At 34.9% G+C, this 16896-nt stretch overlaps 2 protein-coding genes across 4 annotated transcripts in view; one reads left to right on the plus strand and one right to left on the minus strand.

The window, feature by feature from the left end:
• The window catches only part of LOC112050915 (RING-box protein 2), a 45840-nt gene that overhangs the window by 16855 nt on the left and 12089 nt on the right, over window positions 1-16896 (minus strand). The window lies entirely within an intron of this gene.
• Window positions 6407-15523, plus strand: LOC112056421 (facilitated trehalose transporter Tret1). 3 transcript variants are annotated; one of them, XM_024096855.2, is made up of 4 exons: window positions 6407-6909; window positions 12043-12513; window positions 13253-13366; window positions 13614-15523. In XM_024096855.2, exons 1-4 carry the CDS (start codon window positions 6835-6837, stop codon window positions 14871-14873), a joined length of 1920 nt encoding a protein of 639 aa, XP_023952623.1. In that variant the 5' UTR covers window positions 6407-6834; the 3' UTR covers window positions 14874-15523. The 3 variants fall into 3 exon arrangements, with proteins under 3 accessions (XP_023952623.1, XP_052747359.1, XP_023952624.1); XM_052891399.1 differs by lacking the exon at window positions 6407-6909 and adding an exon at window positions 11179-11323; XM_024096856.2 differs by lacking the exon at window positions 6407-6909 and adding an exon at window positions 11950-11971.

The following is a 16896-nucleotide window of genomic DNA, read 5'->3' on the forward strand; positions in this document are numbered from 1 at the left end:
AGACTGTGGTTTACCTACATTTTACTAATTTTGCATTCACACTTAAAGGGCCCCGTAACTGTGGGTCCTGTATCATTGGTACGGCTGATACTACGGTACCCACTGAAACTTAATAATTCTTCGGCGTACAAGTCGTATTGGCCTAAGAAATATTGTATAAATTTCTGATGCTGGCTTTGCAATGTGAATATTTTCCATCATTTATTTCTTATACCAAATAAGTAACAGATGAGGGTATATATTTTTTACGCCAGATCTCGTACTATCTAAAGAAAGGTCATTTGCACCTGACAGCGAACACAGGGGGCTTGTTCAATGACATAAGATGCGATCATTTATCATCTATACTAATATTATAAAGCTGAAGAGTTTGTTTGTTTGTTTGAACGCGCTAATCTCAGGAACTACTAGTCCGATTTGAAAAATTCTTTCTGTGTTAGATAGCCTATTTATCGAGGAAGGCTATAGGCTATATATTATCCCCGTATTCCTACGGGAACGGGAACCACGCGGGTAAAACCGCGCGGCGTCAGCTAGTTTATCGTACGCGGTGCAGCTTTCTTCAGCGGCGTACAGTACAGTGCATTCCACCGGCGAACGTTCGAGAACGGGGCAGTGGACACCGCTTGACAGTTGACACTAGTAATATTCCACTGGCTTTGGGACAGATGCGTGTGTGCGTTTGTGAATGTAAGTTTGTTGCTGTTGTGTCTGTGTGCTGCAGCGTGTCGACGGCAATTGTCGGTCAACCAATGACGTAAGATATCGAAATCGAACCTTTTACAGAATACAAAAGAGCCTACTGTAGTTGTATGAATGAACAAAATCATTGCAGAGAGTGAATTTAAGCTGTAATTTTAATTTTTTTTTAATGAATATATAAATATATTAGCACCACAAATTACTATCTAAGCCCAAAAGTAAACATGTGTTATGGGTAGGTACTAAATTAAAATATTTTATGATAAATTGATTAGCTAACTATTAAGCATAATAATAATAATATAATAAAGCTGGATTAAGCCATGGTTTTAGAATATAACAAGAAAACAACTAATAAATAAAAATGAATGGTTATTAAAGTCAAACGTTTATCGGATAAGATAAGCTGTTTATTTTTAATCCTCAATAGCTCAACAGTTAAAGGGTCGAATTCAAATCTGAAAGATCTTGGGAACGAGCCCAACTCCAAGGACTATTATGGTAATAATGCTAAATTTAGTAAAAATAATTACTACCTACTATCATATATGTTAATGCAAGTTACCGGGATCAACAGTTTATCATTCCAACTCCGTGTGACGAATTTTACTAAAAATTTTTTAGAAGAAAGAAATGCATAACATTGCTCTTATTACATCTCTATATTTACATGACATTTTTTTAATACAAATATATTGTCAGTAAAACATGTATGTACATTGACTACTTTTGGTGTATTAGACTATTGTAACACACACACACACACACAAAAGTGCATCATTTAATTCAGGTCAAGAATGGTGAACGTAGCGCAAGTCACGCGCTCATGTTATTTTAAGGCGCCGGGATCATCGGTGTGACGCACGAAACACGAGAGCTCGAATAGTCTGCGCCTGCACAATTGCGTTTGTCTGCGTATGCGTTAAAGGGGCGCGGCACGAGCGGTTTCGACTCGGGGGGCACGTACCGGGCACCCATCCCAAATATATGCACGTGACGATGTGCACGCAGCATTCCGACCATCGATATAGAAGTCTGCTGACGAGATTCCGACATTGTGATGCGCTTTCAACCATAGACAATTAAAACTGTTGTGATAAGAAATTCACACAAATTCTTATTATATAACCTGCGTATAAGAGTTAGAAACCTGTCTTAGGTTTTTGTACAGGTCAGCTCTAAAGAAATGGCCCGATGTTTGTTATGCAAGGTGTTCTATTACCTATAGCAAATTGTACAGTTTAGCTTAGGTTAACTTTTGTCGTAAATTATTACGAAGTACTAAGTAGGTAATGAAGAAAAACAAGTTCATATACGTTCTAATTCTAAATCAGTAAGTACAGTCAATTTAATCTATAAATTGACTTGAGAGATTTCTAGTCAATTTATAGGTTAAATTGACTGTACTTACTGATCTAGAATTCTAGAGGCGGTATTGTAGTAGAGTTCTTTCAAAGAGTCAACTACCTGCATGGTTTTTACTACCGCCAAACATCTAATTGAAGCCTTCAGTTAGCCAGTAATTGCATTTGCAATATAGGCTTAAATTGACGGATTATGATCACTGTCGATCGCTCGGCTCACTGAATTGTGTTAAATCTTGTAAAATAGTTGCTCCCCCCTTGGCATTTGGAACAACTTTTATGTGCCGTTTTATTTACTGTTTATCTGGTTGTACAAAAAATGTCCTTACAGCGGTCATTGATGTTTGAAAGTCAATATAACATGCTATTTTCGACGCGGGGGAACGTACAGCAAACATCCAATGTTATGCAGGCTAGTGACGTTTTGCACGCAGGCTTATAATTTTTGCAGTTATGATGCTCGTAATCATAAATTTTCAGAATCATCCTGTGTATGCATAAAAAAAACAGCAGATTGTGTCTATCGATCTTTGTCATTAAATATTTCTTAAGCCACCATTTCGGAAGTAAGTAGTAACTGATAAGAAGGTACTTATAATTTTATTCACGACGTTATAAGAAAAATATGATTGTTAATTTTATTATTTCCGTACTAAGCTAATATACTCCATGTATTACTCTTATCTACTCTAACGGTGTGTACTTCATAATCTTCCCTAGATTATTATTATCGGATAACTCGGATCGGAAATTACCAAAAAAAATATTCAAGTAGCTGCCACGAGTAATCTTATTTCATTTGCGTTTGTTTTTTCTATGCAGATTTCTATGAAGTTGAATTGGCCTTGAAACAAATAACACCACAATTTCCGTATTACGAGTATATTACACGTCACTTTATGATACTTGTACGTAGTTATAGTACAGCCGCATACGTCTTTGGTTTAGGAAATGCTGTTAATTACCTTGGTAGACACTGTTCTACGCTTAATTGTCTTCCTTGCAATTAGATGTCAAGTGAACTGAGATCACCTATCTGATTGTAGTGCAGACAGACAATTTTACGCCACTTATTACCCGATGAGCGGAACGAATTGCGGAGAACAATTCGTTTAATCAAGACAATGTCCATAACTCCACAATAGGGCTGCCACCGAGCCAATTTGAAATGAAGTCGAGTTTTGGAACTCACTGCATCTGGTAATATACAAGTGCTTATTACATCGAGTGAACATACACATAACATAATAACTATTTCAATGATGTAAGACGAGACGGCATGACAAGCACTTTAAAAACAATACACACCTAGATCTCATTTATAAGAGTCGCAGTGTGTGAATGTATTGACTTGCCAAATTAAAACGATCTAGAATTTTTGGCGAATAAATCACATAATAGCTCATTCTGAGCGGAGACTCGAGCACAGCAGTGAGCCGAATTGCTCGTGTCAATCAATGAGACCACTTCTGAATTATACCACTAGATAAAGAAGTAGACAACCCTAACAACAGAGGCACTCGAGGAGCGCGCGCAGATTGTGCCGGCTCACGTCACGGTGACGTGCATGACCCGCCTACATTTTTACCTACGCTATCTTTCACAATGCCTTTACACTGCGAATAGTTTGCAGAGTCTGTCTAGCATGTTGTTCATTATTATCAGCTAATTTTAATAGCCCACTAAAGTCCCAGGCTTCCTTATGTGAGAGAGGATACCTACCTATGTAGCTAGTAGACCTTTCACGCTGCTGCAATTTGACTTGGCGGGCCATTTTCTAGTGGTAATTGTTTTAGTCCACATACATTCACGACTCACTTAAAGCAGCCACAGCCACAGCCACAAAAAAAAAAAAAAGTCGGTCGGGAGCATATTATTAAAGGAGCCACAGGGCCAGACCTCCTTAAAGGACGATACCTATGTAGCTTAGACCTTCCACGCTGCTTCACTGTTAAGGGGGCTATAATTTAGTAGTATTTAGTTTTAATGAAGAATATAAGTTATATATCCTGGAGCCTTAATATGCATTATGCTTTTGTTATCTTTATATTATATATTAAATATACCTAATTCTATTTACATAGTATAATAAATACCTACATTAATTTTGTTTTATTTTAGTATGTAGGTTAACTTTTACTATTAAAATAATAATCAACCGTAGAGCCGAAACTGAAGCGATAGTGAAATTAATGATATTGTACCTAATTATTTAGTTAGCGCTGTTTTGTTAGCAATAAACGTAATTAGAACGAGGTTGCTAAATCGTGGAATCATGAGAATAAAAATAGACAGCTATAACTCCTATTTTTTATTTGAATTAAAACTTATTGTATTTTAATCCGCGATCTCATCTAATCGTAATACAATATAAGATTTTTTTTAATTCTTTATTCAATGACAAGCAAGTCCTTGACTGCAATCTCACCTGATGTTAAGTGACGATTCAGTCTAAGATGGAAGCGGGCAAACCTTGAAGAGCTACAAGTTCATTCTACCCATACCTCTGACGGTTCATACACAACATCGTACCGGAACGGTAAATCACTTGTAAGGTACGTCTTTGCCGGTAGGGTGGTGACTAGCCACGGTCGAAGCCTCCCAGCAGCCAGACTTGGATCAATTAGGAAAATCTCAATCAGCCCAGCCGGGGATAGAACCCAGGACCTCCATCTTGTAAATCCACCGCGTTCACCACTGCGCCATAGAGGTCGACGAATATATTGATTTCTACTTGGACAGTTGAGGTCTAAATACCATTGAAACCTGCTATCTTCCAAAGCTTCCATGGTTTTTATTCCATATCCATAGTTGCCTACCGAACCTACCTAAGTAGGTGAATCGCTGACTTTCAGTTTTTAGCAACTTTCAGCTTTAATGAAATAAAATTGAATATTTTGAAAAACCCCCGAAGGTCATGAAATTATTAATGGCACTCTTCAAGTCATCAATATTCTCTTTCATTGCGCTTTCATTTGAGACCCCACTCGAATATATTCTGGTGCCACTGACAGACTTTCGGACAGACAGACACGTCAAACTTGTTACACCCCTCTTTTTGCGTGGGGGGTTAATAAATTGAAGAAAGTCTGGCCATTACAGTTAATTAGGACACCGTCACAGGCATTGCCGTATTTTCACAATCATTACATCATTATGAAAATTCAGTGGGTGTGACTAAGGGTGTGTTCTAAGTATAACTAATAAGGAATAACGTTTTTCAGACATCTGTAAAATAGTTTTAAATTCTTGGGTTATTTATTTTGTTGTGTTATCATAGCGAGTCGAAAAAAAAATTATAAGTCAGTTAAAAATAACAATACTGGTTTAGTATATTGAACAATAATTACATCATTTTCAGAATCATCGATTCGAAATTTGGTGTACTGTTGCTTAAGTTATTTTGTCAAGTCATGAGAATTTCTGAGCATTTGAGCATCTAGTCTGTTCGATGCTGTAGATTCAGCATCAAACAGACGCTCAAATGCTCAGAAACTGACAGCCTAAGCATGCTAGAGCTTACGGGCATCAGAAGAGTCAAGGGGCAGGTGTTAGATATTCGTAAATGAAATAAATATATGGTCATGTGGTAACCATACTTGAACAACCAAGTAAGCACACAAAATTTAGCAGGCATGGTTATGACACCGTTCCTCGGTCCCGGACGAGTTTATTACACTCTAGAATTTTAGAGGCAGGTGTTGTTACAGTTAGTTTCATGTAGGATGGTGCGGGTGACAGTTAGTTTCACTCTTGAAAGTTTGCCGCGATTCACGATAACAGTAAAACCTCATACAGGCGACTGTCACCGTACCCATGCTATCTGAAAAACACTTTAGAGTATTTTTTGTGATATTCATATAATTTATATTTCCTAATTCTGAAACTAATACTGACGTCTGGACTGGATAATACTCCCATAATAATAAGGTAGTAATAAAAAGGTAATAATAATAGTTTAACAAAAACGAGATGTTTTCTAATTTATCTTCCTTATTTTCCAGTGCCATGTACTTAGAATTACACAGAAAAGTAATTGTATTCCAATTTTAATATACATACAATAGCGATAAAATACTTATTAAGCCGATGTACTTATTAACTTCAGTTTTAGCAAAAGCTAATAATTCAAACGGAGTCGTTCACACAAATGTAATTCAGGTAAAGACTTGGTGAAGGTTCTGTGTGCGTGTAACACACACTGAAAATCTTTCGCACACATGGAAAAGCTGTAACGCGACGAGGGGGGGGAGGTAGCGGAGTGCAAGCGAGGGGCAGGGGTGGCGGCAATCAGCGGCGAGCGCCGCAAACCTTCTATATAAAGTACTGCGCTGCCATCTGCAAGTTTCAATAGATAACTTGTGCTCTGAAGCAAACGGTACGCGTTGCCAACATTTTCGTCCGCCGAGTCGACTTAAAAAACTGAATGTTGTGCACCCCTGCTGCGGCGCGCGAAACAGAAACCTTTAGAACTGACTGCGTGAAAATTAAACATTTTCACTGTGCTGTATTGAAATATAATAAACTGTATCGTAAACTGTGAAATCGGACTTCAGTTGGCTCGTAGAGTCGCTGTCTAAGCATTCACAAATAAATGCAAAATAGACTATTTCAAGTGATGTGTGACTTTTTTAAGTGAATTTCAAATATTTGAACTTGTAGTATAAATAAAAGGAACTATAGTGGTGTTTACCAGAGACTTTTACCCTGCCCTGACTACAGAGGACAATTTTTAGTATATAAAAAGTAAACAAGTGAATTATCCAAGATGAGTTTCAACAAGAACAACCCCAACGCCGTGGGGAAGATCATGGGATATCTCAAACAGCTCTCCACAGAAATGGTAAGTTCACAAATTTAATATTTACGAATTTAAGTAAAGTTATTAGCACATTCAATAAAGTACTTGACTAGAACTAAATTTTAAATGAATAAATCTATTTATAAGATCAGAAGCTTCGGGAAATGTTTGTATCAAAATATATAGATTTGTATAAACTTTTCAAGCTTTCCAAGGAAAGCTCGGAAAGTTCTGGAAGGGAACTCTCGACGCGTCGGTGTATTCAGGGGGTTGCCTAGCAACCACACTCATAATGTATACAATCGCCACAACTTTTGAGATCGCACCAAGAGTCAATATTTATTGATTAGTATACAACGTACATAGTTACATACTACCTATTGCAACTTATCCTGTATACAATTATTGAAAATTGAAAAAACTGAAAAGATACTGTACATAGCGATTTGTCCAATTTTATTTTTGCAGTTAGAGTTAGAGCCGACAGTGCCACGCAGTTACTCTCGCGTTTAAACAATGTACATCTATAACAGGCTAAAAGAAGGTCATTATCTTTTAATAATGACCTTCCTCGTATAGTTCATGTGTCTGTATTTTACAATCAATCAAAGTTTTTATTTTACATACGAGCCAAAACAATAAGCAAGAAAAATTAACAAGGTCGCACTATCTAGTGCATAGAATCCCAAAGTGGTCCAGGTGGACCCCTAGGGGTCTAAGGAAGATTCGGCGAGGGTCTACGTTGACGTGAAATAAACATGGGGGTTCACGATACGAAAGCGGGGGTCCACGAAAATTTATCTATTTTCTAAATAAAATAATTGTGAATTGATTGTTTCCTTGTCCTGTAAGCAAGTCAAAAATTAACGTTCGCTGAAATAAGTTTTTGCCTGGACAATTTTATTAACTTTTTGTCATCCACACACAATCAATTAATTAATTACATAACTAAGTAATCAATTCTCACTATATTTTAACTGTTGTTTTGGCTGTTGATTCAGCTGCAACGAAAATTTTACATAGGTGAATTCAATCAAATTTTTTGTCGAGTTTGGAGAGAAATATAGCAGGGGGACCACTGGAACCAAAAAAGTTTGGGAACCTCTGATCTAGAGTTTGTCCGCACATGCCCGCATATTATAATAAAATCAAATCATCAAATATACCTAGTATATTTAATGTGATTTCAAAATATATTGAGAATGATTGGTGTTTGGTTTGGTGCTGACTGAAATTTGAATTTAATTAAATCAAAATCAAATAGAAATTCATTACTTCACTTCTGAAACGTCTAGTATTTTTTACTATTTGTAGATACTCTGGACTCTAACATCGGTTCGAAAGGCAGGTTCTTTTGAGAAGAGCCGATAATAAAGTGAACATCAATGTATTTGTAACCAGTGCATCTATGCATTTCAACTATAAAACAATGAGGACTATGAATATTCAAATCTTACTTGAACTTTTTGACTTGAATAAAAACTCACTTTTAAGTACCTAGACAATTAGTTAAACTGGACTATTTGAGGTAATCGGTTATACGTTAGCTTGAACAGAGGAAAAATTATAGTTTTCTCTACATTAATACTGTAATAATATGACAGTCTGTAAAAGTTATCTACTTTCGTATTAGCATTTCCTGTTTCAGTTTCATAACTTGCGATAGTAGCGCCATCGTACTGAAAACAGAAGATTTCGCTTGAAATAATGCAGTGCGTAGCTGCATACAAACAGCGCTTTCCATCAAACTGGTTAGGATCGTATTTCCCGAGTGTACCGCTAGATGGCATTGCATCATTTTCTGTCAGAATTAAATATAACCTGCGACGGCTAGATCTTCATTCTTCATGATAAATGCTGAAACTTTGTCAGAAAGTTAAAGGATTTATGTTCGGAATAGAAAAAAAACATCTATGGTGACATGTTCTTATACTATCTACACTAAAATTTTACAGAGGTAAAGTTTGTAGTATTGTAGGGGGTAGTCACTGGATCTACTGAAATGATTTTTTAAATTATATTACCACTAGAAATCCACGTTATTTGTGTGTGTCATGGGCTATATTTTTTCCCGTATTCTCACAGGAACGCGAAAGACGCGAGTGAAACCGCGGGGTTAGTTACGAATAAAATAAAAAATTAAGTTTCATATTGAGAGTCTGAACTTTGGTAGCCTGCTACTTTCCATAGCCATTATGGCCTAAACTCCATAGTTTACTAACTTGGAATTTTTTATACGTAGAAGTATGGGCATAAATTGACGAAGCCCTTGGTATCACAGCCTCATAGACGATATTATTCTGATTATGTATGTATAATAATATACTGTACAATGTAGCGGCATTTCTTCCAAGGGTTGAGATGACGAGGATGCCGCGAAATGAATGTGTTTGGTAAAAACTAACACATATATAAAGTGTAACATCAAATAATAAATAATGCTTTCATAGAGTTCCACAGTTAGAAAGCATTTAAATCTTAAACTCAAAGATTTAAAATACCTAATATCTACATCGATCTAATATGTTTGAATATAAATAAAATTTAATAATAATAAATAAATCTTTTTGAATAAAATTTAAATATTAAAAATTTCATTTATTTACCAGAATTCGACTAAAACAATTAATGTTAAACAAAACACAAAACTTACAAGATAAAATTTCTGTTTTTCATTAATTATATGTATTTATCTTATCTTTCATTAAGTTAGTTAGTATCTAAGTGGTAAAGTACCTAAGTGTCAACACACACACAATTAAGATTAGTTCCGTACAAAGAAACATTTTTTTTATTATAAAATCAACGATATTTTAAAAAAAGATGCGATATCTATTTACAATAGATTTAGTTATTATAAATGACACAAAAAATACAAAAGCAAATGCATTACTTTTCGCCCAGGTTTAATACACCAATTTTAAACCACATAAAATTCATCTACCTACACCTTTTTAATAGGAAGGATGTTAGAAAGTATATACTATAAGTAATAAAAAAAACTTTTTATGATATTTTTTCCAAATATACGATAATTCTTGATAAATAATCGAGAATACATACCTAACTGTTAGTTATTAAGGCTATAACATAGAGTGGAAGGGTTCATTATCTGACTACGGTACCCAAAAACGACTAGCAAATTAAGAACAACTAATGGGATATACGTAAATAAACGTCTTCGCTTTAAATATCAAAATCCAAAACATTATATGGTTCAATGTGGATTTGCACATCCATGATAAGCGAGTGATAGAAAGTTATCTTTGTATTGAGTTTTTAATTTTTGTTTTGGTGTCTTACAAGTTTTATCTGTAATAATTTGTCCTATGTAGTTTAATTGATATACAAAGTAGGTTTTTATTTATGTATGTACTTGTACATAAAATAAGTAAGCCGTGATAACTTATTAATATAAAGTTATATTTAAAAAAAATATATAATAGCTTTCTTTATATACTTAGGACATATAGATATCGTAGCCATCTGGTTAAATAGGCCTTTTATTCATCGTAACGTTCAACCAGATGGTTAAATTTTTGTGAAATTTACAAGGGAACATATTCGTTTAACATTCAAATATCTCAAATGAATTACAAATAACTACAATGTACAAATAATTATAAAGTACGAGTATAATTTGTGTTTTATAAAAGATGTTTAAAGTGTAAATAGTGTTATATTTTATTCAAGCCTATGTGGGTAAAGGATTTATTTATTTGTAATTTACTAATTATGCTGTTTACCTAACTCATGTATGTACTTACCTAACTACACTATTATACCGAGAAATGCACCAAGAGCCACGTGATACTATCTCGACCCATCTAAATGGTTCAATAACGTCGCAAAAACAAAGTACGTCATAATAATTTCTATTACATAAAATAAATAAATATAAATCACTAGCCTTCGTCCTGCGGTTTCGCGTAGTTCCCATTCCCATGAGAATACGAAATAAATAGCTTATGACACTCAAAAATAACGTGGCTTTTTAGTGGTAAAAGAATTTTCAAAATCGGTTCAGTAGATCTAGAGATTACCCTATCTACCCTACTGTAGCACAAACTTTACCTATTTATAACATTAGTATAGATATATAGATTAAGTTTGAGTACATACGAGCAAAGGCTTGTAAATTATGGTATTGTATAGTATTATATCGTATATAAACTATTATAAGTTTTTTAAAGGCGCCCAATCTCATCTCACACAAGGCCACAGTCCACCTTGCGCACGTATATTTTTAATCACAGATTAGTGTAGTGATATAGTATCTACATAAAATAATAATTAAAAATTATAATCATAATATATATCAATATATGACACACATCAAAACATAACAGAAAGTACTGTCAAATTTATGTCAATTACAATATAAAATTATCGTATCCCGATGAAAACTTATAATACTTTTAACGTCGATCCACAAATTCTTTGGAATGAATTCAAGGTAATTACTACAACATTATAATTATCATAGTGTGCCAATAATAATTATAAATCTTACTTAACTTTTTAAGTAGATATAATACGGAAAATAATAACGAAACAAAATGTTTTCAATAGTAAATATCAACAAGAGTTTGAAAAGGCTGTCTCATTTGTGGATGTTACGACAGTGAAAGAAGTTGTTTATGCTATATATTTTAGACAAACACCATTATGGCCACACTAAGAACTGATAACATCAACAATCGATTGGAGCAGACGTATTTCTACAATAGCAGTAGAGTCGTGAACAATGAAGAATATTATTCCAGTATCTATTGTGAAGTGTGGAATAATTTTAATACCGCCTTTGATCCCGAGTTATGTCTAAGACTAAAACGATCGTGCCAATAAGGTCAGGGTAGCTTTATCTATCACGAACATGCTATAACTTTATGCACACTTAAAGTTATACTTATAATGTTTTCTCTATATTATGTGACCCCAAGTTATCGATATAAATGTCTTACGTACATAAGATAATGAATACAATAAATGGACCTTGTTTGCGGATGTCTGCTCCAGTATCGAATGTTTAGTGAACTCCTTTGATCACTTTTTGTTGACTTGTCAATTTAATAGTGCTAATAACTTTGCTTTTTTTATTTTTGTAAGTAACATCGTAAATGAGCGTGTTAAAAACCGCGATGCAATGTTTAATGGTATCCTTTATTATTCCAGGGTGGAAACGAACAAAGCCGACGTGTCCAGCCGGACGAGGAACGGTTGTACCGTTCAACTACTCGCGGTGCCAAATACGCGAGAGTTCCTTCACGGCCATCGCTTTCAGCGTCCACGACCTGCACATCCCTAGCAACATCCTGTGGCTCCCAAGGGAACCTTGCCCCCAACTACGAAACCATCCCAGAGATTGTGTCCACCGAAAGCAGCAGTGAGGACGAACAAGACTCATTTGAGAATACCCGTCGACATTTCCAACAACTACGCCAAATCAGTCTGGGGAACGAATTCAAATACAAAATGGAGATGGAGATAAAGAGCGCCAAGGAGGAAAACATACGCAATTCTGTGCCTTTCGTCAAACAACTAAGCACGGAGAGCAGTAAAGCTAAACCTGATCCTAATTTCTCAATCAACGGAGATGCCCAACCTTACGGACCCACCACTCAGCGTCTCTTTCTGTGGACACAGGTTAGTTTGCTTATTTATTTTCATTATTAGCCAAACCACAAAGTTATATTATTATCACTTGAACGTAATTTTTATTAACAATATTAAATTTAATCCGTTTTTAACTACATATTAATACATTTTATTAAATTTACCTAATAATATTACTAATTTTGTTCGGATGAATGTTACAATATCTTTAGAATAAATATAGATACGAAAGTTCAGTTTAACTTTTGTATTTACTGCCCTTAATAAAGTTTGTGGTACACATAACTAGCCAGTAGCTTGCTCCTACAAAGTAGTTTGCTCACTACCTAATAATCTTCGTACGTTTACTTAAGGGTAAACCCACAAACATAAAAACGCTAAGCACATACAAGGTTCTAGTACATAAAAGTAAGAAATGCGCACTGCACTTCAGAATTATCTGGGTTCGGTTCGGGTAACATGGACACGTGTAGTGATTTCTTTTAATAATATTTTTATACTTTGTAGTTGTCTAAAAAGGAAAAGTTTTCGATTAAACATGTCTAAAATGTACACACATCAGGTGTATTCTTTATACATTTTGTAGTAGGTTTTTACCAAATTTGTCGATATTCGGTGATAAAAGTACCCAATAACAATAATGATCGGCATTTCGACATGTAAAATATTCCCTATTTTTTCTTAAAACAAGGAGGACTATCCCATGTTCAAATATGACAGTGGATGATAATGATTCTGAAATTAATTTTAAGTTTTATAATTGTTACAGATTTTCGCGGCCTTCGCTGTGTCAATGGGATCCATGATTGTTGGATTCACGTCAGGCTACACATCTCCTGCTCTGCTTAGCATGAATGAGACGTTATCAATTACAAAAGATGAGGTAAATTGAAATAATTTATAAAATATATTCATTATAAAATAATATAAAAATATACCATTCAGTTTGATTTCAAAAATGGTAATGTTCCTGAATCACCAAAAATGGTGTCAGACACAAGACGATTTTTCTGGTAGAATTAATTTAAAAATAATCATCGCACTTTTACATTAGATTTTATACGAGTACCTACTATTGTTTCTAAGCAAATGGAACAATGTATTTATTTGAGCCTTTTTTTCATTTACAGGGTAGCTGGATTGGAGGATTGATGCCTTTGGCCGCTTTGGTGGGCGGCATCGCTGGTGGGCCTTTAATCGAGTTCGCCGGACGAAAGCTTACCATTATGTGCATATCGATTCCATTTTTCATCGGCTGGATGCTGATTGCAAATGCAGCTAAAGTCGCAATGGTGTTCGCTGGTAGAGCTCTCTGTGGCGTTTGCGTTGGAATCGGAAGTCTCGCGTTTCCAGTATATGTTGGAGAAACAATACAACCTGAAGTACGAGGCGCCTTAGGACTTTTACCAACAGCGTTCGGTAACATTGGAATCTTGCTCGCATTCTTTGTTGGAAATTTCCTGAACTGGTCAAACTTAGCCTTTTTCGGAGCAGCGTTACCAGTTCCAGTATTTTTGTTAATGATAATCGCGCCAGAGACACCAAGATGGTATATTTCGAAAGGCCGAGCTGATGACGCCCGAAAGTCTCTGCAATGGTTACGAGGAAAGAATGTGGATACTGAGAAGGAAATGAGGGACCTGATGCGGTCGCAAGCTGAAGCGGATCTTACAAAGGGAAGCAATACATTCGCTCAGCTGTTTTCAAAGAAATATCTTCCGGCGGTACTGATCTCTCTGGGCCTTATGTTATTCCAGCAATTGAGTGGGATTAACGCCGTAATCTTTTATTCTTCTGAATTGTTTTTAATGGCTGGCAGCACGTTGGACAAAGACATGTGTAGTATCATCATTGGCGTTGTTAACTTTGTGTCGACATTCATTGCAACCGCCATCATTGACCGTTTAGGAAGAAAAATTCTACTATACGTCTCATCTGTTTCAATGATTACAACATTAACTATTCTTGGATCTTATTTATATATTAGAGATATGAAAGTCGACGTCAGCAGCTACGGATGGTTGCCATTGGCTTGTCTTATGATATATGTGTTGGGTTTCTCTATTGGATTCGGTCCCATTCCATGGCTGATGTTGGGTGAGATCTTACCGTCCAGGATTCGAGGGACAGCTGCATCACTGGCTACAGGCTTGAACTTTACATGCACTTTCATAATTACTACTTCTTTCCACAAAATTGTACAATGGATCAATATGTCTGGGGCAATGTGGTTATACTCAGCAGTTTGTATAATTGGGCTGCTATTTGTGATATTCTTCGTGCCGGAGACTAAGGGCAAGAGTTTAGAAGAAATTGAAAAGAAACTGACGGGTGGGTCACGAAGAGTACGCAGTCACAGCAGCAGTAAGCCAGTGGTTAATGGCTGTTAGTCACAATATTATCGCGTACGTTACGCGTTGTGAAATACATTCCAGAAAGCAGGGCCTGCAGGTCCTGCTTTAGAAAGGTATAAGAAATTAGCTTAAAATCATGTGAAGAAAGTATGGCATTGCAAACTTTTGCCGTACACGTTGAAGACTGATTTGGATTGTATTCATAGAATGAACCTTGTAAATATAGAAAGTCAATAGAAATAATATTTAAGTGATAAATAGTTCCTCCTTATCGTTAATACTAGCAATTATACATTTATTTTTAATATTTTTATTGTAATTAAAAATAGCGGACATTTAGATCATTGGCCCAGTACTATTGTGAGGTACATATATTAGGTGTATTAATGATGAAAATTATTATTAATAGTAATAAAATGATTTAGATAAATGGTTTATTTGTATATTATATACTTTACAATAATATACACACGTGATCTGTACAACGTAATTTTAAATTATATAATATTCATGTGTAATAAAATCTTATCATGACAAATATTTTTATAACCAAACCCTATTTTGTGATTTAGTCAATAGAATATTAGCAAAATCATTAGCATAAGAAACCACAAAAATGGCTCCGTATATTACGGACGTCATATTTATTTAATTTGTTATATTTTAATATAAAAATATCAAACTAACATGAGAATTTTTAATTTTAAAACCCTTTTTTCAGTCATTTCAAGTATGGATTGTAACATAATAAGTTTCTAAAACGTTTTAAACTATATGATTCATAACGATTATTATTATTTTTTGATAAAGATACATACTTTCCGCACTTTAGGTATGTAAATTATGTAGTTCAAAGTTTTACTAATTCAAGCTTCTCACTCTGTTGATTTGGATGAAGCTTTTTAGTTTTCATTTTTATCCAATTCAATGAAGGAAACACAAAAATGAAGAGCCTGAATTCAATTGCAACAATCTTATTAATAATTTCGTGTCTTTCTAAGTATATACAACTAGACGCCCTGTGGTATCACCCGCGTAGTTCCTGTTCCCGTGGGAATACGGGGATAAAACATAGCCTATGACAATCGCTAATAACGTGGCTTTGTTTATTGGTAAAAGAATTTTTAAAATCGGTTCAGTAGATTCAGAGATTACCCCTTACAATACCACAAACTTTATCTCTATAAACTATTAGGATAGACGTATAGAAAGATATACGAGTAGGTACATGTATACTAGCGGACCCGGTCAAGCTTCGCTTTGAATAGGGATGATGACAGTTTTTTAAATTGTATATAAATTAAGAGTATACTAATAGTAAAGCAATTTTGTAAAAGTAACAGGGTATCTGCGATCATTACTTACGGAGCTACAGGGATTTAAAGAGTCAGATTTGCGGCGCTGCCGCGGATCCCTGAAAAACGCCCCATACAAAATGGCTCGAAAAAATGACGTCATAGGCAATGTAATGATCGTTAGATTTGTATGCGCGTTCAAACAAAATTACTAATATCTTTGTTATTTGTGCGTTTATCTTTATAGTTCATATATTAAAAAATGTCACATTTAATGTAAGGAAGCTAAAACTGTATGAATTTTCATCTAATTACGATAAAAAAGTTTTAGTAGTTTTGAAATTTTATAATCTCATTTATTTTGCAAATATCCAGACAATTTTTGCTTTTTATGTATAAATTAGTTAACATTGACCCTATTTACCCGAATGTATCATAAAAATCAATATATTCAAACCTAGTCATCATCCCCATTATGTGCACTTCTTCCCTATCCCTATCCTAGGCTACTCCTACCTTACCCCTAGACTAGAATTTAGGCGATTCTCAGACCTACATTCAGTAGGTCTGAGAATAAAATTTTATAACAATCGGTCAAGCCGTTTCGGAGCAGCATGGAAACAAACATTGTGCCACAAGAATTTTATATTTAAGAAGAAGATAATAATATACGGCACTTTTCCTAAAAAAATCGAATTAAATAAATATGAAAAGTGCCTACTCTTAAATCTAAGATGAAAACATATTTAAAAACGCCATCTCTT

The sequence above is a fragment of the Bicyclus anynana genome, chromosome 1, assembly GCF_947172395.1.
Source record: "Bicyclus anynana chromosome 1, ilBicAnyn1.1, whole genome shotgun sequence".
NCBI classification, from domain to species: domain Eukaryota; kingdom Metazoa; phylum Arthropoda; class Insecta; order Lepidoptera; family Nymphalidae; genus Bicyclus; species Bicyclus anynana.